Genomic DNA, 19,720 nt, shown 5'->3' on the forward strand with positions numbered 1-19,720 from the left:
AGAAGAGTGATCATACGCCCAGGACACTCATGACAGAGGAGACAAGTCACTCCAACATTCAAATGTTTGAGCACTAACGTGTTAGCCACCATTCTAGTGCTGGGGACCCATGAATGAAGGTAAAGTCTCCTTTTGTAGAGCTTACCTTAAGGCCAGAAAGATAACCAAACAGACATATAATACCAAGCACTAATAAATTACATTGGAAAAAAGACAGGACCAGGTATATTAGTTTTTGAGGAATGCCATAACAAAGCACCACAGACTGGGCAGCTTAATCAACAGAAATTTATTTCATCAGTGTGCTGGAGATTAGAAGTGCAAGATCAGGAATTGGCAGGGTTGGTTTCTTCTGAGGCCTCTCTCCTCAGGACAGCCTGTGTTCTTCCAGTGGCTTCATGTGGTCTGTGTCTGTGCCCTAATTTCCCCTTCTTATAGGGATACCAGCCATACTGGATTAGGTCTCAATTACTTTGCGTATTTCTTTAATACATCTGAAAGATTAGGGGTTAGGACTTCAGTATACGAATTTTTGGAGGGCACAATGCAGTAGAGTGTAACTGAGGCTAGAGGTAGAGGGAGCAAAAAGATCTAAGATATTTTGCATATGGGCGCCTGTCCAATATGACGAGCTGAGAGCCAAGTGAAGAGTTAACCACACAGATGTCTAGGGGAGCACTGCAGGGAGAGGAAACAGCTTGTGCAAAGATACTTGGCATATACTTCTACCTTTGAGAATAGTAAGAAGGGACTGGGGGGCTGGGGATGGGGAGATTTTATTCAAATAGTACAATTTTTCAATTAGATATGGGGAATAAGTTTCAATGGACTATTGCATGGAATGGTGGTCATAATTAGTAATAATGTCGTAGTCTGTTTGGGGCTATTATAACAGAATGCCAGAGACTAGATAATTTTAAAAGAAGAGAAATTCATTCTCTCATAGTTCTAGTGGCTGGGAAGCATTCCCCACTGGGCTGAAACAACTTGAAGGCAGTACTTTCCATCTTCATAATGACCACTACTTAACAGGAAAATCAATAAATGTTAAAATAAAAAAATTGAAGTCCCAAGCCAACAAAACTCTAAAGGGTCATGATGTCCACAGACTGAGTCACATGCAGATGTTCTGACCTTAAAAATCAAGCCACAAACCAGGTTCATGTCTGTAATCCCACTTTCTTGGGAGGTAGAGATAGAGAAGAAGTTTGAGGCCAGTCAGGGAAAAAAGTTTGCCTGTCTCAACCAATAAAGAAGCTGGGTGTAGTGATGCGAGCCTGTCATCCCAGCTACGTGGCAAGAAAGAATAGGAGGACTGCAGTTTAGACTGACCGGGACATAAATGCAAGACCCTATTCGAAAAATAACCAAAGCAAAAAAGGGTTGGGAGTGTGGCTCAAGTGGTAGAGCACTTGCCTAGCAAGCACAAGGTCCTGAGTTCAAACCCTACTACTGAAAGAAAAGAAAAGGAAAGAAAGAAAGAAGAAATCAAGCCACAAAACAGAGAAAGATCACTTTGGTTTCAACATTATACCCCTTTTTTCTTTCAGGAAAAGACTTTGCTATCCCGACAGGAAGGAAACACTGTTAGCTTTACATTTAAATACTCGAACTCACACAAAGCTGGAGGCATTGTATAAAGCCATTTTATTTAAAAATCAACTGGGCTGTGTAAATCAGTCATGCTCCATTTTCCGATTTCACTGCCTGTGCTGGGAAGCAGAGTGTGTGGTACTTTTCTGGGCTTGTGGTATAAACTGAAACAGCATTTAAGAACTTGTCCAGTGGGCACAGCTTGTCGGGGCACCCTCTTGGCACTTGCTCCTGTGGAAGACACCAAACTCAGCACGTCTACTGAGGACCACATCCTTCTGCTGTCTTCAGTTCAGCCCAGTGTTCAAGGGGCTCTGGCCCAAGAAGTACATGAGTATACACAAATAATAGCCAGGAAGACCCCACTACAAGGTCAGCTTCCAGAATAAGAAGCACTACGTCCTGCTTAGAAGAGACACTCAAGAAATGGTTGTTAAATTGACAGGGAGACTTGGTCAAGTTATATCCTTAAGCTGAAAGAGCTAAAGGTCCCATCTCTGGAGAGTGCCCTGCCCTTTTTCCTGGACATCAATAATGATGAAGCATCCAAGATGCTATCCCAATGGCACCACTGTTAATCTTCAAAATAGGCCTCACAGTCAGGATGTTACAACCTAACGGAGACACTCAGGAGAAGAGTAGGAGTATGGCCCTGTTCTTGAAGGGGTAACAAAACCTGGATAGGCCCATGTCCTACCCCATCACAACATGCCAAGTTCTCCACTAGACCTGAGCTGCAGCTGTGAGTCACCCTATAGACCTCAGAGAGCAGAGGGTACCACTGGAGCCACCGCTGGGCCAAAGGAAGGAAACCTGGCTATATCAGCTGGGGTGCCTAACCACCACCATTCCCTTCCAGAGATCTTACCTCCCCATGGTAATAGAGCTGCACAAACCACTCCTTAGATTCCTGATGCTGGTACAGTTCCATGGTCAGGTCAACAGCAAATGGGGGCCATTTGTGGTCAAAAATTCCCAGAGCCAGTAAGAGGGGTATAAAGGTCACATCATGACTTGCATACAAGTACAGCTTTCTGCAAGAAATAAACAGTTCATAATTCTTTGGCTTTGGAGGCCAGGACATTCTTATCTCCTTTGAGTAAGGAACAACACTTGCCTCAGAAACCAGATGACATTGAGAAATCAGTTGAGCTTGGTTTTAAAAAAAAGAAAATCTCCTCTGAAAAGGATGGTGGAAGAACCCTTATTCCTATTCCTCATGGTTTCACGGGGAGGGGCCCCCTGGAGAACTCTCTTTGCCATCTCCTTCCCACCCGCTCACTCCTCCTCTGGTGAGTTTGAAGGAAGAAACTAAGCATAGTGTAGCTCAGACCCACCCTTTCTCTTCTTTGTTTGGATCCTCCGTCCATGGCTAATGTTCTTCCTAATCTCCACCATATGATATAAATTCTAATGTAAGGCATTTCAAAAGGATATTAATAATCCTATTTGGCTCTCAACACTTTCTCCAAATGGCTTTAATCAGTAATAAAGGTGCTATTTTAATCATATCTGCCTATTACCAGTATATACCTCTTGAGGAGGATCAATTTTATTTATTGATCCCCAACCTAGAAGCCTAGCACTAGATCCTGTAGCCTTCTTCAGCCACAAGGCAGTGTGGGGCAAGGTGGCAAAGGCAGCAAGAACTGTAGTGTCATTGCAGGTACAGTGAAAGACAGAGGCAGGTATTTGCATAATGTGCTGTTATAAATCTTGGCCCAACGTTCCTGAGTGTTTCTGTTTCAACTCACTCTCCCCTAGGCCTTGCCCACTCATTGTAAATGTTTAGCTATGCATAATCTCTTTTGCGCTCCAAAAGATAGCCTATAATAGTGCTTCTAATATAAACAGAAATGTCACAACAACCTCCTCCCTCCTGTATAGAACATCATAGAACAATAAAATTTTTTTTAAAATTTAAAAATAGTGTTCCTCCAACTTCAAGGGGCATGCAGTGTACCTGGGGATCTAATTAAAATGTAGATTCGGCCTCAGTAGGTCAGGTGGGGCCTGAGAATTGGACAAGTTCCTGGGCAATAATGAAGTTGTTTATCTGCAGAACACTTTGCTTAGCAAGTGTCTAGGACACATAACATTCCAAAGTTGTGGTCGTAACCTTGGTTCCAGGCTCTACAAAAGTGGCAAAGAACTCATGAGCCATTTCCAACATTTCAAAATATCTTTTGGATTATCACACGTTCTTTATGCTGAACAGTGTCCAAACTAAATAACCAGCTTTGTTTTGGACTATTAAAATATCAAGTTAGTGTGATATTAATGTGTCTGACACATATACAATCAGTAAAAAAGGAAAAGTAAGTTAGGGCTCTTTTTGACCAAAATAAAATTTTCAAAATATGGTAGGAGGGCTGCAGCAGAAAGGAAAGTAGAAAGGTTGTGAATCTCTTTGGGACTCATGGTCTCTTAAACATCTACCTGTAGTCACAGACAGGCTTGTTCTTGTCCCCACCAAAGGGTCCCTTCCTGCAGCTAGAGGCCTCCACTGTCCTCAGCTGTGCAAAGGATAGACAGGATAGTGCCAGGTACCTACCTGTTCTTGTCAGGTGGAGTAGTGGGGTCCACAGCTTTCAGCAGATTGTCCTCCAGGATGTGTAGGAATGGGCCTACTGCCATCTGAAGGCTCTCCCTGTGAAGAGTGAATAGCAATGAAGTACTCAGCAGACACTCAGGGGATTTAGGCTGGTTTTGCCCCCTAGAACCTCAAGAACCCAGTCAGATGGAGCTGAGAAAAAGGCAAGTAATATAGGAGGGAGAGCAATGGGCAGGAAGGAGAGAAATGGCACTTCAGAAAGGTTGAGGTTTTTCTGTGAACAAAGACTTCCAACAACAAAAAGTACCAGGATACAGACCTGCTATGACAGTGCTGAGAGGCAAGGGGTAAGAGAAGAGAGTAGAAGAGTGGTAACTAGGATAAATTATGAAGAACTAGGCCTTGAGAAGTAGAAGAACAAAGCTGGGAAGAGCATGGGTAGTGATTTCCAGGAATTCCAAAAGGTCCTTAGAAAAGCGATCAGAAGGAACACTTCCTAAATCATGTTTCCTTATGGGCCAGCTCTCCTTTTGGAGATCAGATCATGAAGATACTTCTTATTTGTGTCTTATTTATCTGACTTCATAAATTCAGCAGTAGTGCTCCCAGGGTCACCTCTGTAACTCCATCATTTTCATTCTCAAGCTTGTCACCTTACAATAATAAAGTGACTACTAACTCAAAACATGTCCTGTCAGTAGTAGACAAAGCAGGAAGATGGGGGCTGCCAAGTGGCAAAAAGATTTGTGTGTGTCCCTCTCATTTTTTGTCAAAGGAAAAAACAAAACAATAATTAAAAAACAAAACAAAACACTGCCTTTCCTAGAATTCTCAAACCCAATCTCTGACAAAAATAAACAAGGTTGCCATGACTAGCTCATCACTTATTCATGGTGACTGGGTAAATTGCTACCTTCATAATCCAAGCAATGTTGAAGCAATGGATGAAGAACAGACAACCAACACTGTATGTGACATACACCTTCCAGAAGACCATGATCAAGCAAAGCCCAGTTGCATTGTGAGGTTATAACCACCTGTCCTTGAAAAAACATCAGTTTTGTGAAAGTGGGCTAATTGGAGAAGAAAGGACAATATCTCAGAAGAAAGCAAAATATAGTGTGGCTAAATGCAACCTGCCTGCCTGTTTTTATAAACAAAGTTTAACTGGAACACAGCCATAGTCATTTGTTTGCATAGTATCTACAGTTGCTCATGTTACAAGGGCAAAGATGAGTTGTTGCAACAGAGGGGGCATGGCCTCCAAAGCCTAAAATATTTATTAAGTATGTACATTGCGAATTGGTGAGTGAGGGAAGTGAGTGAGTGTGGGTCTGGTGGGGCCACTTGAACAAAAAAGGAAAGCTGGCAAGTCCCAGGGAGTTGCAGCAAGTGAGTGGTTTGGCTGTGGTCTTCAGATCTCCTAGGCTAGTGCACAGTGGACACACTGACTGGAGTCAATGCAGTCAGGGGCTCTTTTCTTATGCAACAGACTATGCAAATTCCTAGAATGGTAGATGTTCTTCCCACACCACTGTACTCATCCCAACTTTACCAGGACTATTCCACTACTTCCCATCTTCCCCTTCCAAGTCACCTATTCTGAGTACAAGCTGAATGCTCTTAATCAATCAGTAAAGGAAGGCTTCTGAAATTTGGTAAGGAAGAAACCTTCTATTTTGGTAGTAGGGAAGATGCCTTCTAGAAAGAGAACCCCAAGTACCAGTAAGACACAGTAAATACAGGAATGCTGTTCAGGGGATCTGGGTCCAAGTCCTGGCTCTGCCACTTGCTAGCTGAGCCCAAGCAAGGAAGTCAAACCTCTCTCAGCACATTTCTTAACTATAAAGCTGCAGATACTGACATCTACCTCAAAGTGAGATTGTGAAAATTATTTGTAAATTGTAACATGATAAAAACAGTATGAAATACTGATTCCTCTTTCAGCTTCCCTCACCCAAATCCTCTGACCCTTAAAGCAAAAGGAAAAAGTGACTGATTAAGAGACAACTGGTCAAGTGATGGCTGCTGGTTCTGTGTAACAGGAAGGGAGGCACCAGGTCACCAGCCCCCGCTCAGTGTGTAAGAACCTAGGCTGCTGGGAGGTCAGCAGAGTGGATTGTTTCAGTCATTTTATACAATGATGCCAGCTGGCAGGTGTGAGCTAGCCGGATGAGCCCTCTTCCCTACACTTGGAAGTTTGACCAAGCATGACTTTGTGCCAACAGTTAAAGCGGCCCCTCACCTGTCTTCTAGGTGCAGCATGTGCAGGGCTGTGTCCACAGCTCTCTGTTCAATCATCCATGCAAATCTCTTCAGTGTAGGGCAGCTTGGGAGGCTGTGCACCTGAAAGGGCCACAGGCACAATTTTAGAGAGACACGCTTCTTGCTTGGCAGCTCATCTGCTTCCATGGAACTGTAGGGGCCTGTCTCCTCCTGGGTAGGGCCTGAATACTCAAGAGGCTATGTCCCCAAGGGCCTTCTGAAGCTATGTATTCCTAGAGATGTGAAGGTGCAGAATATTTAAAAAATTGTTTTTCCTCTCCTGATGGCGTCTACCTACTCTGAAAATTTTTTGAACTGCATTTTTTAATACAGTTTAAAATACAAGGCATGGAATTCATAAATTTCTACTTGACTTTCATTTTCCCTAAAATGATTTCTAAGATGAATGCTATACAAAAACTTTATATGATCTTTTGCCTTATAACTTTAGACTTATTTACACATAGCACAAGGTACACTTATGCCTTCAAGGCACACTGTCATTTTTACAAGAGAAGGAAGCTGCTATACTGCCTGCTGGTGTTCGACTTTGAATCTAAATGAACATTTTTCATTGTGTTCTTTATGTATTTATTACATTAAAAAGATTCTATGGCTAAATTAATTTGAGGAAAGCAGAGTTAAAAATTAACAGGATTTCTTTATTATAGGCACCTCAGATTTATTTATTTATTTAGCCAAGGTCTCATTATGTAGCCCCAACTAGCCTTGAACTCATGATCTTCCTGCCAATACCTCCTAAGTGCTGGGATTACAGGAGTTTATCACCACACTGGACTCAGGTTTTTAATATGCTGATATACATATAGGTTCTCTAAAAAGTGATATAACAAATACAGACTCCAACTTATAGCATCCCAAAAGATGCTAAAGGCAACATTTACATGTAAAAATGGATGTGGTGGTTCATACCTATAAGCCCAATACTTAGAAGACTGAGGCAGGAGGATCGTGAATTCAAGGCCAGTCTGGGCTACATAGAGAGATCCTATCTGAAAAAAAAAAGTTATGTGTAAAAGTTTAGCCTCTTTTCCTACTCCTAAGACCTCCCTTCTTACCACCCACACTTACCCCTAAACATACATACTCACATATTAGGAATTCTGAGAAGCATGTTTCAAGAAACTGATAAGAATTAAATGTCTGTGTTCTTGAGTGAGGAGCCCCCTTGACTGCTCCCTGTCCCTCAGTCCTCCCATCCTTTCCATCTGCAAGTCCTACCACAGCTGCCAACAAGCTAGAGGCCTCTACCACTTCTCTTTCTCCCAGGTCTAAGTCAGGAGCCAGCCTACTCCATGGTCCCCCAACCCCAGGACTCAGGAAAAATAGTTATTCCACCTGCTCAGCAGTCATATTGTCCAGGAGCGTGAGGAAGTCCACGTTGTCACTATTATCAATGCCCATTCCTGCCTTCACCTTCTTCAAATCCTCTGAGATCCCTGGCTGCAAAATGGCAGACTTCCTCCGACCTCTGTCAAAAAATAAAAAATAATCCCTTATATTACTACTGTATAGTGGTCATTAATTTACAAACTGTGTTTCATTCAACATTTGAGACTTCATTAAATCCTCACAATAACCCATCAGGATTAGCTGCATTATTTCTATTTCACAGATGAGTAAATTAAGGCTCCAAGAGGTCAAATGACTTGTAAAAGTAAGTTAACATTCCTGTTAGGAATAGGGCTAGAATAAAAGGCTAGATTTTCCAAACCCTACTCTGGCATTTCTGTTATGCATAGTCCAGATCTGCCTGAAAACAGCATTACTTCTTCTGTAGAATATATATGTGTGTGTGTCTGTGTGTGTGTGTATATATACTATATATATATATATATAGTCTTAGTACAGCCCAGAAATATCTGGGTACTGAAAAGTGTCATCAGCCCAAACTAATGTACCCTACACAGCAGCATATTGGTAAGAGATGGAAAGTCTCTGTCTTGTGTTTGCATCCCTAGATTTGTATGTCAAAGACTGGCTTAATCACCTCTAATTTAACCTGTCAGTTTCCTTACATGCCCCACTTGGGAGCCCAGAATTGTTGGGAGGATGAAGTTTTGTAAAGCAGAATCCCATTTTGGATTGAAGTCATCTTTCCAGCCCAGCATGTGGCTTTGCCCAGGCTCCCTGTATCTTTACTATGAGTCTGCCTCCATGAACAAGAGAGCTCCTTCACTTCCTCCACAGCTGAAGTCAGATCTGATTGCAGTTCAACACCCTCATCCCCCATACTTATCCATGAGTTGGTGAGCCAGGGCTGGCCCTCAGTGCAGACAAGATTCTGCCAGTAAGGTGGGGAAAGGCTGTGTGTCAAACTCCACCCCTCCCACACCCCCTCAACCCCTGCCACCGCCATCACATCACACACACACACACACACACACACACACATGAGAGAGAGAGAGAGAGAGAGAGAGAGAGAGAGAAAGAACCCAGAGCAGTTACCTGATTCTCTGCATCAGGCCCCAGCAGTTTCGGTAATTGGGGTACAAGACTTCAGAGCTTGCCTCATCAGTGTGGATGATGATGGGTCCTGCAGTGGGAAGCACAAATAGAAAGACTTCAGCTTGTTCTTCCCAGCACCCCCAATCCCCCTGCTTCTCTTTGTCTACAGACAGAGCTGCTCCAAGAGACAGATCACAAGTTCCCTTCTTATGAGGCAAGGGCCTTCAACATGCCTTTGCCCTGCCAACAACTCTCCTACAACCTGAGTATGGAAGAAAGCATGTCATAGCCTTGTTCTGTCTAGCACATGCATCCTACTGGACCACAAGTAGACTAGAGCAAATAAAGACCTGGATCAGGCCAGCACCTCGCTGAGCCAAAACTCCTGCCTCAATGTATACCCAGCTCTTGGACATTACAATAAAGAGCTGGCTGTCCCTAACAGATCAAAACTATGTCATTTTGTTGCTTCCCAAAGTTCAATCCTATAGGCCAATATGTTGACTTATCACATGACGAACAGAGAAAGGTGACAAGGCCACAAATCCTCTCAAACCCCATATTCTTGCTCCAAATAAAAGCTAGCTTTCTAGAGGAAATATTAGGAACCAAAGATTGTACAACAAACATTTCTGATATACTGCTGCTGCTGCTCAGATTACAAGTCTCCCTGTTCTCCTCTAGTGCCCAAAAATGTTCTAACAGCTTGCCATACTCTACTCCAGAGAAAACAAGGGCCTGGGACAGGTTCTCTTTCCAGATAGCTCAGGCCTGATGGCAAAAGAAACAGCTTCCATCAGCAGTAATTTGGAATTCACTGAGGCCAATCTACAGAGTAATGAGGTAAATCTAAGTCCCAAAGAGCTATTTATTACCAAATGAATGTTGATAGTCAGAACCCCAGGACTTTTAAAAGTAGCTTTGGTAACTTTACTAGTATTATCAGAATTCAGACACACTGTCTGGACAAGAAAGAAACCAAACTAAAAGTGTTAACTCCCAAAGTCAAAACTAACCAGCAGGGCTACCTTGGGAAATCACTTCCCTTGGTGGAGCTCATCTGTAAATTGGAGGGATGGGACTATATCAGCTAGTTGTAATTATTTCTAAAGCAATGGAATGTTCCCACCCACTACTCTATAAAGTAATAAAAGAAGAGGTGTCAATATCCACAAGTGGGGGTCCGAAACATAGTCCACTTGCATGGCCCATCCCACTTCTTTCTGGTAGTTCCTACGACTCCTCTAAAGAATTCTGGGTTTCTGCAGGATGTTATAAAAATGAGAGACCAAATGATCAGATGCCCTCTCCAGATGTACATGACCCCAGGGAAGCAGCAAGTCATCAAGGTGAAGAGTATGAATTCTGAAGCCAGACTGACAAAGTTTAAATCCCATCTAGCTATACATCTGCCAGTTTTGTGTGCCTGGGCAAGTCACAAATTCTCTTTGTCTTATCTGTAAAAGAGGGTAATGCTGTCTGCCTCACAGGGTAATCACAATAATTCAATACGTGCAAAGTTCATAGAACTATGTTTGGTGCATACCAAATCCTTGAAATGTTAAAGCTCTAAAACAATATTAATAACACTATAAATTTCTAATGTTCTATCTGGATCTGCTATTGGTATCGGGAGATTGGAACTACAGTTTATAGTAAGTAAGACACACTTGAGTAGACACTCAAATATATGTTGAATGAATGACTAAATGCAGCAGATTAGCAATCTCCAACTTCCCCTACAGTCTGATTTTCTGTAGATTACACATAACACTCAGCACTTCTCCAAGATTTTACTCCCAAGGAATATCCAAAGTTAATAATGGCACTTTCTGATGTTCTTTAGCCCATTCAAGTCCACTGACTCTGGGAAAGGCACAAATTAGCTGTGACAGAATCACACTGGAGTCCCAATACCTTGGAACTCTGTACAGGGAGCTGCTACTGGCAGCCATACCAGAGACTAGTGAGTGTACCATGTCCTTCACTGCTGGAAATCAGGGGCATCCTCAGTCTTCATCCCCCTCTATCCCCTGCCTGCAGATAAGGGGCCACCAAGAAACATCTTTCTTCCCAATCACACTTCTGGTATTTCTGGGAAAAGGATGTTGTCTTTTAAAGCCGAGTAAGTGAAGAACTTTCAATAGATCAGGTATTGTGGATCATTCTCAAACTAAAGGGCTCCCAAGAAGTAAGGGGCAGCCCATCCCATCTGCTTTATAGTAGCTACACACACATTGTTTGTGTTCAGCAGCCAATTTCAGCCAGAATTAGCAACAGCAACAGCACCCATCCCAGTTGGGCCAATGCCAGCCTCCTCTGATCTGAAAGTTCTATTATTTTATGTATTTTTAAAAGTTTCATAGAAATTTTGGTTCTATTTGAGATACTTCAAAAGAAGCTAAACAAACAATAACCTTTGCCTTATGGCAAACACCATTTAGTATTTTATACTGTGAAGTAATGATGATCTGAAACTCACATAAGCAACAGATGTAAATTTGAATAAATTATGAATGACAAAATGCACCCTCATTTAATGACCAAAGGCCCTCAATACATGAGATCCATGAGGGAAATAAATGCAGTCCTTGGTGGTGAAAAGTTTGGGAATTACTGACTGCAATAATTCACTGGTTGAATTAGGAAGGTTGCACAAAACACTGTTAGTACCATCTGGGTCCTACAATGGCTTATCATCAAGATGAGAATAGTAGCATCAGTGTTAGGTCCCAGCTCAGTGTTCCTCCTTTCTTTTCAGCTGTGTCTCACTACTGTTCACAAGACCTGGATAGGGATGCCTAATGTAACTTATGCAGAAGCCCCAGAAGAGCAGTCAGGAGCCAAAAGCACACTGAGCAGCTGATATATTGCTCATGTGGGGATTAGGGTGGCAAAGGCAGGGTAAAGGCTAGACTGTGGAGGACCCTCGGTCCTCCAGAATAGGTACACCCAGAAGTCACATGTGCAGAAAAGAGATCAAGGGAATGGGAACCAAAAAAGGAGAGAGGGGTTTGGAATTGAGAAAGAACTCCTTGGGGACAGGGGTTAACTTTTAGACCCCAAACACAAACCTTCTTTCTGACGCTGGAAAAGCCCAGCCAGCAAACAACGAGTAGACTCCAGATTCCGACACATGTTAGTGGAACGAACACTGGGAAAGAAATGAAAAGGCAGAGACACTAAGAACAGTTGGGAACAGAGCAGCTGGACATCTTTCAAGACTACATATGGGGTGCCATGAAGCTAGGAAGAATGCTGTACCTCTCTGTGGGATGGCTGCCCTTAAGGGACTTGAAGTCCAATGACTGTGACCTCCAGTGACTACCTGCTCACAGGATTCTGTGACATAAGGGTAACTGCACTGTGCCAAAGTGTCTCTCAAACTACCTTGGATGAGAGGGGGAACCACCTGGGGGATTAGGACAGGTTTTCTCATGCTCAAGACCTTAAACTAGATGCAACATCTCATTTTCTAGTGACTCACAAGACCTCCTGTGGGTTGAAGGCTGGTGACAGAAAGGGGACATCTTCTACGTAGTTCCTCCTCAGTCTCTCTCCCAGGGCAAACATCTGCTCCATGCCCACCTTGGTCAGCTGCCCAGAAAACATGCCCCCCTGAGGTAGGGAAGAAAGAGAGGGAGGAGTGAAAACCTGACAGGCAGCTGAACTCAGTCCAGAGAAAACCATTGAAGCTTTTCAGTGGGCTCCCCAGAACAGGAAAGCATTGCTCACCTTCAGGGTGGTCTCATGGTATTCAGAGTCGTAAGGAGAATGTGGTTTCGAACCACCAGCTAAATTGGTGACTGTGTAATCAAACTGAGTTTGGGGTGGGACCTCTAATAGCTGGGGGCTCCACTCTACCTGTTGTGACCATAAAAAAATATTGTTAAAAAAAAAAAGTTTGAAACTCACAGCATTAAAATTCAGCAGCCTTTGGAACACATGGCTGGAATCACTCAACACTAGGCCTGCAACCTTCCCTTCAGAAGTGAGGACAGAAACTTTAACTTTACTTCCAATTAAAAGAAGGAATGATCATGATTTATTATTCCAGGTGTATATGCTACACAGACAGGATACCAGGTGTTAGTGCTACATCAATGCTCACTGTGAAGGGCTGCTCTCACACTAAGTACAGGGAAGAAGTGGCCAGACTGCTTGGCAGGCAAATATTTTGTTGAGTGAATGAATGAATGACTGAATGAATGAATTTAATATGATATCAGTGACCACGTTTATAAAAATGTCTAAGAAACCAACCTGTAGCTTTCCATGCCCTACAGCCCCCACTTAGCACTCTGCTTAATGTCCATTGTTACTACAGTAATATTTCCCTTTCTTACATCCAATTTCAGAGGCAAGCACTTACCGTCTAAGAAGCAATTGCTTCCTTCTCATCTTCCTTTATTCCTTGCAATCTGGCTCCTGCCCCAACTATACTATAATGGTTTTCAAAGCAACACAAGTGACCACGGTCTGATAGCTCAAATACCCATAAATTCTTACAATCATTGAGTTGAATGTGATGACTTCAATTAAAAAACAACAAAAAAAGACTTTTCCTCTAATCCCATACACCAGCTCCTCTTTCCAAGCTGCTCAATCTCTCTCAATGCTACCACAATTCTTCTCAGCCTCTAAATTTAAACCTCTGACTCCTTGCTGCCCCTCCATGCCAGAACCAAGACCTGTTGATTGCTGGCTAGAAAACATAGCCACTCCCATTATCTTACGTCAAAGTATAAACCCATTACCTCAAGCAAGACACCTTCTTCCTTCTTTCACAGTTAACCATTACTCCTTCCCAGATCTGGTCGGCTCTCTCCCCTAGACAAAACACTTCAACGGCTCTCAACTGCTTGATGGCCCTATCAACTTATTCTACAAACTTATTCTCAAGCCAAACAACATTGTTTCCTTTACTGCCATTTTCACACCTCCTAGCCTTTCAACATCCCGGTCCTTCTGCCTAGAATTTTTTCTCCTTTTATCTGGAAAGACTCCTTCATTCCATAAGACCCAACAAGCCTTGACCCTCCATGACAGTCTCACTGGCTCTCTTTGGTAGCCTTAACCAAACTATAAGGAGAGTTCCTTTACTGGTCAGCAGACATAGTTTCATGAGAACAGAGCCTGGTCATCTAATGACCTTTATAGTCTAGATGTCCAAAAAGGATCTACCATAGATACAATTAATAGCTCTGACAATTTGTCAGATCCCATGTGAGATACCAAGCTTGAGGTAACTTAACCCTGTCTTTCCTGGATTTTCAGGTTAGCAGAGGCTAGCAACATCAGAATTGAAGTGGCTCTCTAAGAAACCAGATGAAGGCTATCAGATTTCAAAGGCAAGACCTTCTCTTTCTGCTGGGGATTCAGAAGTTTCATGAAGGAATGGCATTTGAAATGAACATGATTTAGACAAGTAAAGACCTGGACTTGTTAGTAAGAGGTAGATATGAAGAAAGGGTAGCATTCAGAAATCCAAGAATAGCTAGAAAGCTTGAGCAAAGCAGAGATAGTGAAGAATGCGTACAGCAAAGAGCTGGTTTAGTTTGCTTCAACCTGGGAATGGTTTTCAAATTTTTACAATAGCAAATACCAAGTAAAGTTTAGAACTATATGTATATATATATATAAAACGGTAAAAATTGGAGTTTCTCTAGTTAAAATAGGAGTAGGAACCAGAGCCCCAGCTACTCAGCATCACCTCTGCCATAGCTCCAAAGAGTAGCATGAAAGCCAGCTGTATATATTACAACTAGAATGAGAAGACCAGATAGAGAAAAGCTGATCTTAAGATATCTGCAATAGCCCACATGAGCACCTGAGGCTTCATCTAAGACAGTAGGAATAGAAGAGGTAGATCAAGACCTTTAAGTTAGACTTGGCAAGTGAGATGGAAGCTGGGTTGTTAGGTAAGTAAGGAAGAAGAAAGAAAATGTTGCCTTAATCTTGAGCCTGTGTGCTTAGTATGGGAGGGTAATAAAGGTACTCCTTGACTAAAACTAGGACAGAGAGAAGAACAGTTGGAAAGCTGGGTTCAGTTTGGGCCATTTTAACTTTAAGCTACCTTCTTTGTGTTCCAGTACTCTCACCATATTCCCATAATTAAAATCTGTTCTGTTTCTCTCCTTTGCCACACTGTAAGTGCCTGTAAAGCTGAGACTAACTTAACCATCCTAGTAAGTGCAATGTCCAGGACTGGGCCTGCACACAAATCTACAGAGCCATTCGACCTCATTAAGAAATCTTGGAGGCACATTCACCAGCAGAGGACCTTTGGTATTTCCCAGGAGACAACTACTGAAGTCTAGGTCATGTCAAGTCTAGAGTTTAGGGTTTTATATATAGTGTCTACCCTCCCCCATGCCACAGTCACACTCTCATCCTCATTCCTGCTCATTGCTCATTGAGTAAATGGTAAAGACTAACTTGATAATTCTACTTGTTTCATTCGTACCCTATCTTCAAAAAGAAACTTAAAGCATATAATAGCAATGCCTAAAATATAGTAAAATAACCAATGCAATGTAGGTAAGAGAGACAAAAGGAAACAAACAGGGACAAAAATAGATACAGTAATAAGGTTACTGAAAAAATGCACAGCACAATCTATACACTTACCATAGGCTGGCCACAGATCTAACACTAAGCTCCCTGGCTTTTATGTAAATGAAGAACTCAGCTAGACACATTTAAAGATAAAAGCAAGCCAACTGTTCAGTAGAAGTACACCATTTCTAATGCTAACAGACAAATTCCTCCCAAGGGTCCCCGTAAAGGGGATACAGTAATATATTGAACATCTTTCCAGTAGTCACAGCAATGAGTTCTGTGGGATTGTTTCTCCCAGTTCCCTTAAGACAGAATTATAACATCTCACCAAAGCACATTTCCACAAAGGCAATTCTATACCAAGATCAATATGCTACATTCCACATCAAAGAAAAAAAATCTAGATAAATGTAAAGAAAACCTTCCAGGTACAGATTTTAGGATAAAGCAATAGTTTTAAACCTTTGGCTATACATTGGCCATCACTAGAAAAATTTTTAAAAAGTTACTGATGCCTGAGCCTCATTCTGGCTAATCACATCTGGATCTTCCTGTGTTGGGGTCTCCACTTTTTTAATGCTGTAGCGTTCAGCTCATTCTAAAGCTTCACCAGAGAAGCTTTTCATTGTGTGGACACCCTGGGCCAGCTAAATCAGAATCTCTGGGAGGAAGACCCAGGCATGAGTATTTTTTTAAACTTCCCCAGTTGACTTCAATGTCCTACCAAGATTAAGGACCATCAACATAGAGGAATAGATACACTGACTAACACATCCTTCATGCAATACTTCCTTGAATGCCACTTCTCTCAGCTGACCTTTGCATAGGAATTAAGCGACATGACATTATGCTTCCCAACTCATCTATACTGTCAAATAAATAAAGACCAAAATGCCATAACAATGGAGCTGGGGTAGGTTGAACTTAAATTTTATAAAAAACAAGGAACTCATCTAGTGGGGACCATCTTGCCACTGTCTGGATGGGATTGAAGGGAAACATGAAAGTAATCCAAGTCTTTTTCTCTTGGAGCTACTCTAAAGATCAGAAAAATGGTTAATCAAGCGTCATAATTTTATTTCCAAAGCACAATCTTCTAGCAAGCAGGTTAAAACAATAGCTATTAAAGCTGTAAGAAAAGAACTCAATAAAACATCTAGTTTTAAACAATGCTACTTTCTAAGGATTTGTGGAATCACTGAATGAAGTGACTTGTCACATATGTTTATCTACAAACCAGAAAACATTTCCAAATCAGAAAACACCAAACGCAATTTTAGTTTTAGGATTGAGGCTAGGCAGTACCATCTGACTACAATCAACGTAATTAACCACAATGATTAGAAAATCCCAATAAAACTGAGAGAGGATTTTCAGAAACAAGTTATAAGAGGCTGGTGGCATTCACTCATAGCCTAAGTTGAAAGAGGTGGTTCTATCACTGGCTTTTATCCACATGACTTTATACTACATAACCAAAGTTGTTTAAAGTTTGTGTCTCAAGTCTACAGAGTATGAGTGGGCAAGTGGAGGTAATGTGCCTTCTCTCAATGCAAAGTGAGGCCATAAAATCAGATGTTCCATGTTTTGCAGGTCAAACTTTTATTCTCTGCTACTTTAAACAGGTATTTAGAAACTGCTTTTGTTAAAAAGCACTGACTCCTTACTTGGGCCACGAATTAACTAAAAGCAAGACAAAAGCTTGGCATTCCCTGCCTCCGTTTTGTATCTGTCTCTTTTACACTATCTCTCTCTCTCTCCTTTACTCTAAATCTCTCTCTCCTCTCCCAAACCTTCCCCCTTCTCTCCCTTTTCTTTCTCCCTCCTTTCCTCCATCTCTCCCAATATCATCTTTAATGATAAGACAGGTACCTAAACTGCTTTCAGTGAAAAGTCCTTACTTGGGCCCATTTTCTATGTGTCTTTGCTCTAAGCCACTCTCTTTGAACTGCAATCTCTTTGGAACCCAGGAAGGACAGGACTTAACAATATGTTTACAAGCAGGGATGGAGGAAACTGCCTGGAAGGAAGAAAACACCAAAACCTCCTCAGGACAGACCACCTGGCAGCAACAATGACGTTTGCTCTCAGGTGAGGACCCTGCCCCTAATTCTCCCTCTATTTAACTTACAGCTCCTGTTTATATCCCAAAGACGACTGAAGATAAAATGCTATCTTCCCATGGCTGCCCGTGATAGGTAACAAACCTCCTTTCTCTGCCCTTCTCCATGTCTAAGTAAAGACCAAACGAGGTATAGAGAGGAAAGTGGCCAGTCCTGACATGTGAAATCTCAGGCATTTGGGCCTGGGGTCTAAAGCTCTGCTTTCAAAACTGCCCCCCAGGAAGGTATCAGCGGAGCCTCAAAGGACAGACCACCCCTCTACTGAGGACACTTACCTATTCTGGAGCAGGAGTCAGTGTCTCACGGGAGCTGGACTGCTCCACTCAAATGATGACAGCAGTAACAACTTCTCCTGACCCCCTTGTAAAAGCAGAACTAAAATAAAGCTCAATCAGGCCAAACCTGAGACTGCTTTACTATATACACTTTTCCTTACTTAAACCTACAGCTCATGTCTGTACTCTGAAGATGAGTTGAAGTGCTTTCCCTCTCCCATTCTTTCCTCTGCCCTTCACTGCTACTCATCTCTTTATTTGGCATACTGGGGCTGTCCCCTGGAATTGGGCCTGCGGCCTAGAACTCGGGTTACACTACTGCTGAGGTTGTCTTTAACATGAATATAATGTATATATTTATATATTACTTCTGTAACAAGAATAAATGGAGAATAGTGGGGATGAGAGGTCTACAAGAGATAGGCTATGAGTGTACAAAATGATGAGGAAAATCTGGTGATCTATTGTAAAAAGTTTAGATAAGGAATTGAAAAAGATCAAACCATCAAACAGAAGAAATTCCAGAACCAGATAGAAAGTACTATACTCATTAAAAAAAAAAAAAAACAAAGAAAACTACCTAGAAACCTGGTAGTAGAATTAGGTGCCTGCAAAAATGTATGTATGTGAGAAGTGCCTCTGAGGTTTGATTTCATGTGTGGACAGCATTAAAAACAGGGTGTTGGTTGTAAAATGTGAAGATAAAACTTTCATGTTTTCAGGAAAGTAACTATAATCATGAAGAGTATACCTAAAACCAGGTTTGACAACCTGTTTGACAAGTCCCAGCATCTGGAAGACCAGCCACACAATAGCACTGAAAGGTCCCATTCTGGAAGAATAATCATTAAAAAAAAAAAAAAAACCTAATTATTTGTGTTTTAATTAATTACCCTGATCAAACCAGGCAGATCTATAACCACAAGACTAGCCAATTTTAAATTTTTTTTCCACCATAAATCTCTTCTACTACAGAATCAAAAAGTCTTGCTAAGAGTTCAAGTGCACCAGCAAACCCGGGAGAAAAAAAAAGGGGTCGGGGGACTTGTAAAAATCTGTTCGCAAAGTGTCACCAACCTCTGTTATGCACTGATTCCCACTTAGGGCGGCTACTCTTGCAAAGGTCCCTACCACTTTTTGACAAACTGTAAAACACAGTAACTGCCCAAAATGGTAAGGAAAAGTTCACCCAGACACTGGTGAGAAATGCTGGATCTCTGTCCCAAACCCACACCGGCCGAATCTTAATTTGCGTTTTAACCTGGTCCCCAGGCACCTTAGGAAGCGCAGTTACGCTACAGGGGGTGTCTGCAGCTGTTCTAGCTCGGAGGTCGGTGCAGAAGTGGGGGCCGGACAGGGGCCAGAGCTTGCCCAGCGCCGGCTCCTGCTGTCTGTCCTCTGGTCCTCTGGCCCCAGACCGGGCCCTTCTCCCACATAAAGGCTCGCACCGCGCGCGTCCAGGTGAGGCGCCCGGCCCGAAGCATGGTCCTCGCCTGCCTGCCGCTCACCTGCTCCTCCAGCGGGAGCGGCTTGAGGGGACTGCGCGCCCCGTGCCGAAACACGACCTGTACCATTTTCAGCTCCAGCAGGTTGCGGTCAACGGGGCGCTGGCCGTCGGCCGTCTGCCCCTCAGCAAGGGCCACCCGCCGCTGGCGGAACCAGATAGCCAACGAGGCCAGGACGCCCACCGGGGCCCACGCGCGCTGGCCGAAGACACTGACGATCATGGAGGTAGCCCCTTGCTGCCCTGCAAGTTGAGGCTCAGGACACGTCCTCCGCGGGCATCGGACTCAGTGCTGCCTCAAGTTCGCAGGAACTGGCCGCCAAGCACTTTCAATCCCGCCAACAAGCGGGGGCCGCTGTACTCCCAGCCTCGAAGG

General features: G+C 42.8%; 1 protein-coding gene across 2 annotated transcripts; it reads right to left on the minus strand.

The window, feature by feature from the left end:
* Positions 1-1,630: 1,630 nt before the first annotated feature.
* Acp6 (acid phosphatase 6, lysophosphatidic) lies at positions 1,631-19,567 on the minus strand. Of its 2 annotated transcripts, XM_020182861.2 has the most exons (10): positions 19,349-19,567; positions 12,617-12,745; positions 12,369-12,499; positions 11,956-12,035; positions 8,882-8,969; positions 7,772-7,904; positions 6,393-6,493; positions 4,148-4,243; positions 2,462-2,627; positions 1,631-1,824 (listed from the first exon to the last, which is right to left on the minus strand). In XM_020182861.2, exons 1-10 carry the CDS (start codon positions 19,565-19,567, stop codon positions 1,681-1,683), a joined length of 1,287 nt encoding a protein of 428 aa, XP_020038450.1. In that variant the 3' UTR covers positions 1,631-1,680. The 2 variants fall into 2 exon arrangements, with proteins under 2 accessions (XP_020038450.1, XP_073906697.1); XM_074050596.1 differs by lacking the exon at positions 12,617-12,745.
* Positions 19,568-19,720: the final 153 nt, after the last annotated feature.

This window comes from Castor canadensis, chromosome 12 (genome assembly GCF_047511655.1).
Source record: "Castor canadensis chromosome 12, mCasCan1.hap1v2, whole genome shotgun sequence".
Lineage (NCBI taxonomy): Eukaryota > Metazoa > Chordata > Mammalia > Rodentia > Castoridae > Castor > Castor canadensis.

Coding starts and splice junctions, on each gene's coding strand:
- Acp6 (XM_020182861.2), bottom strand. CDS start 19,567: ATGATCGTCAGTGTCTTCGGCCAGCGCGCGTGGGCCCCGGTGGGCGTC. Junction 8,970..11,955: donor TTTCCAGCGTCAGAAAGAAG/GTTTGTGTTTGG, acceptor TTCCCACTGCAG/GACCCATCATCATCCACACT. Junction 6,494..7,771: donor ACAATATGACTGCTGAGCAG/GTGGAATAACTA, acceptor TGGCCCTTTCAG/GTGCACAGCCTCCCAAGCTG.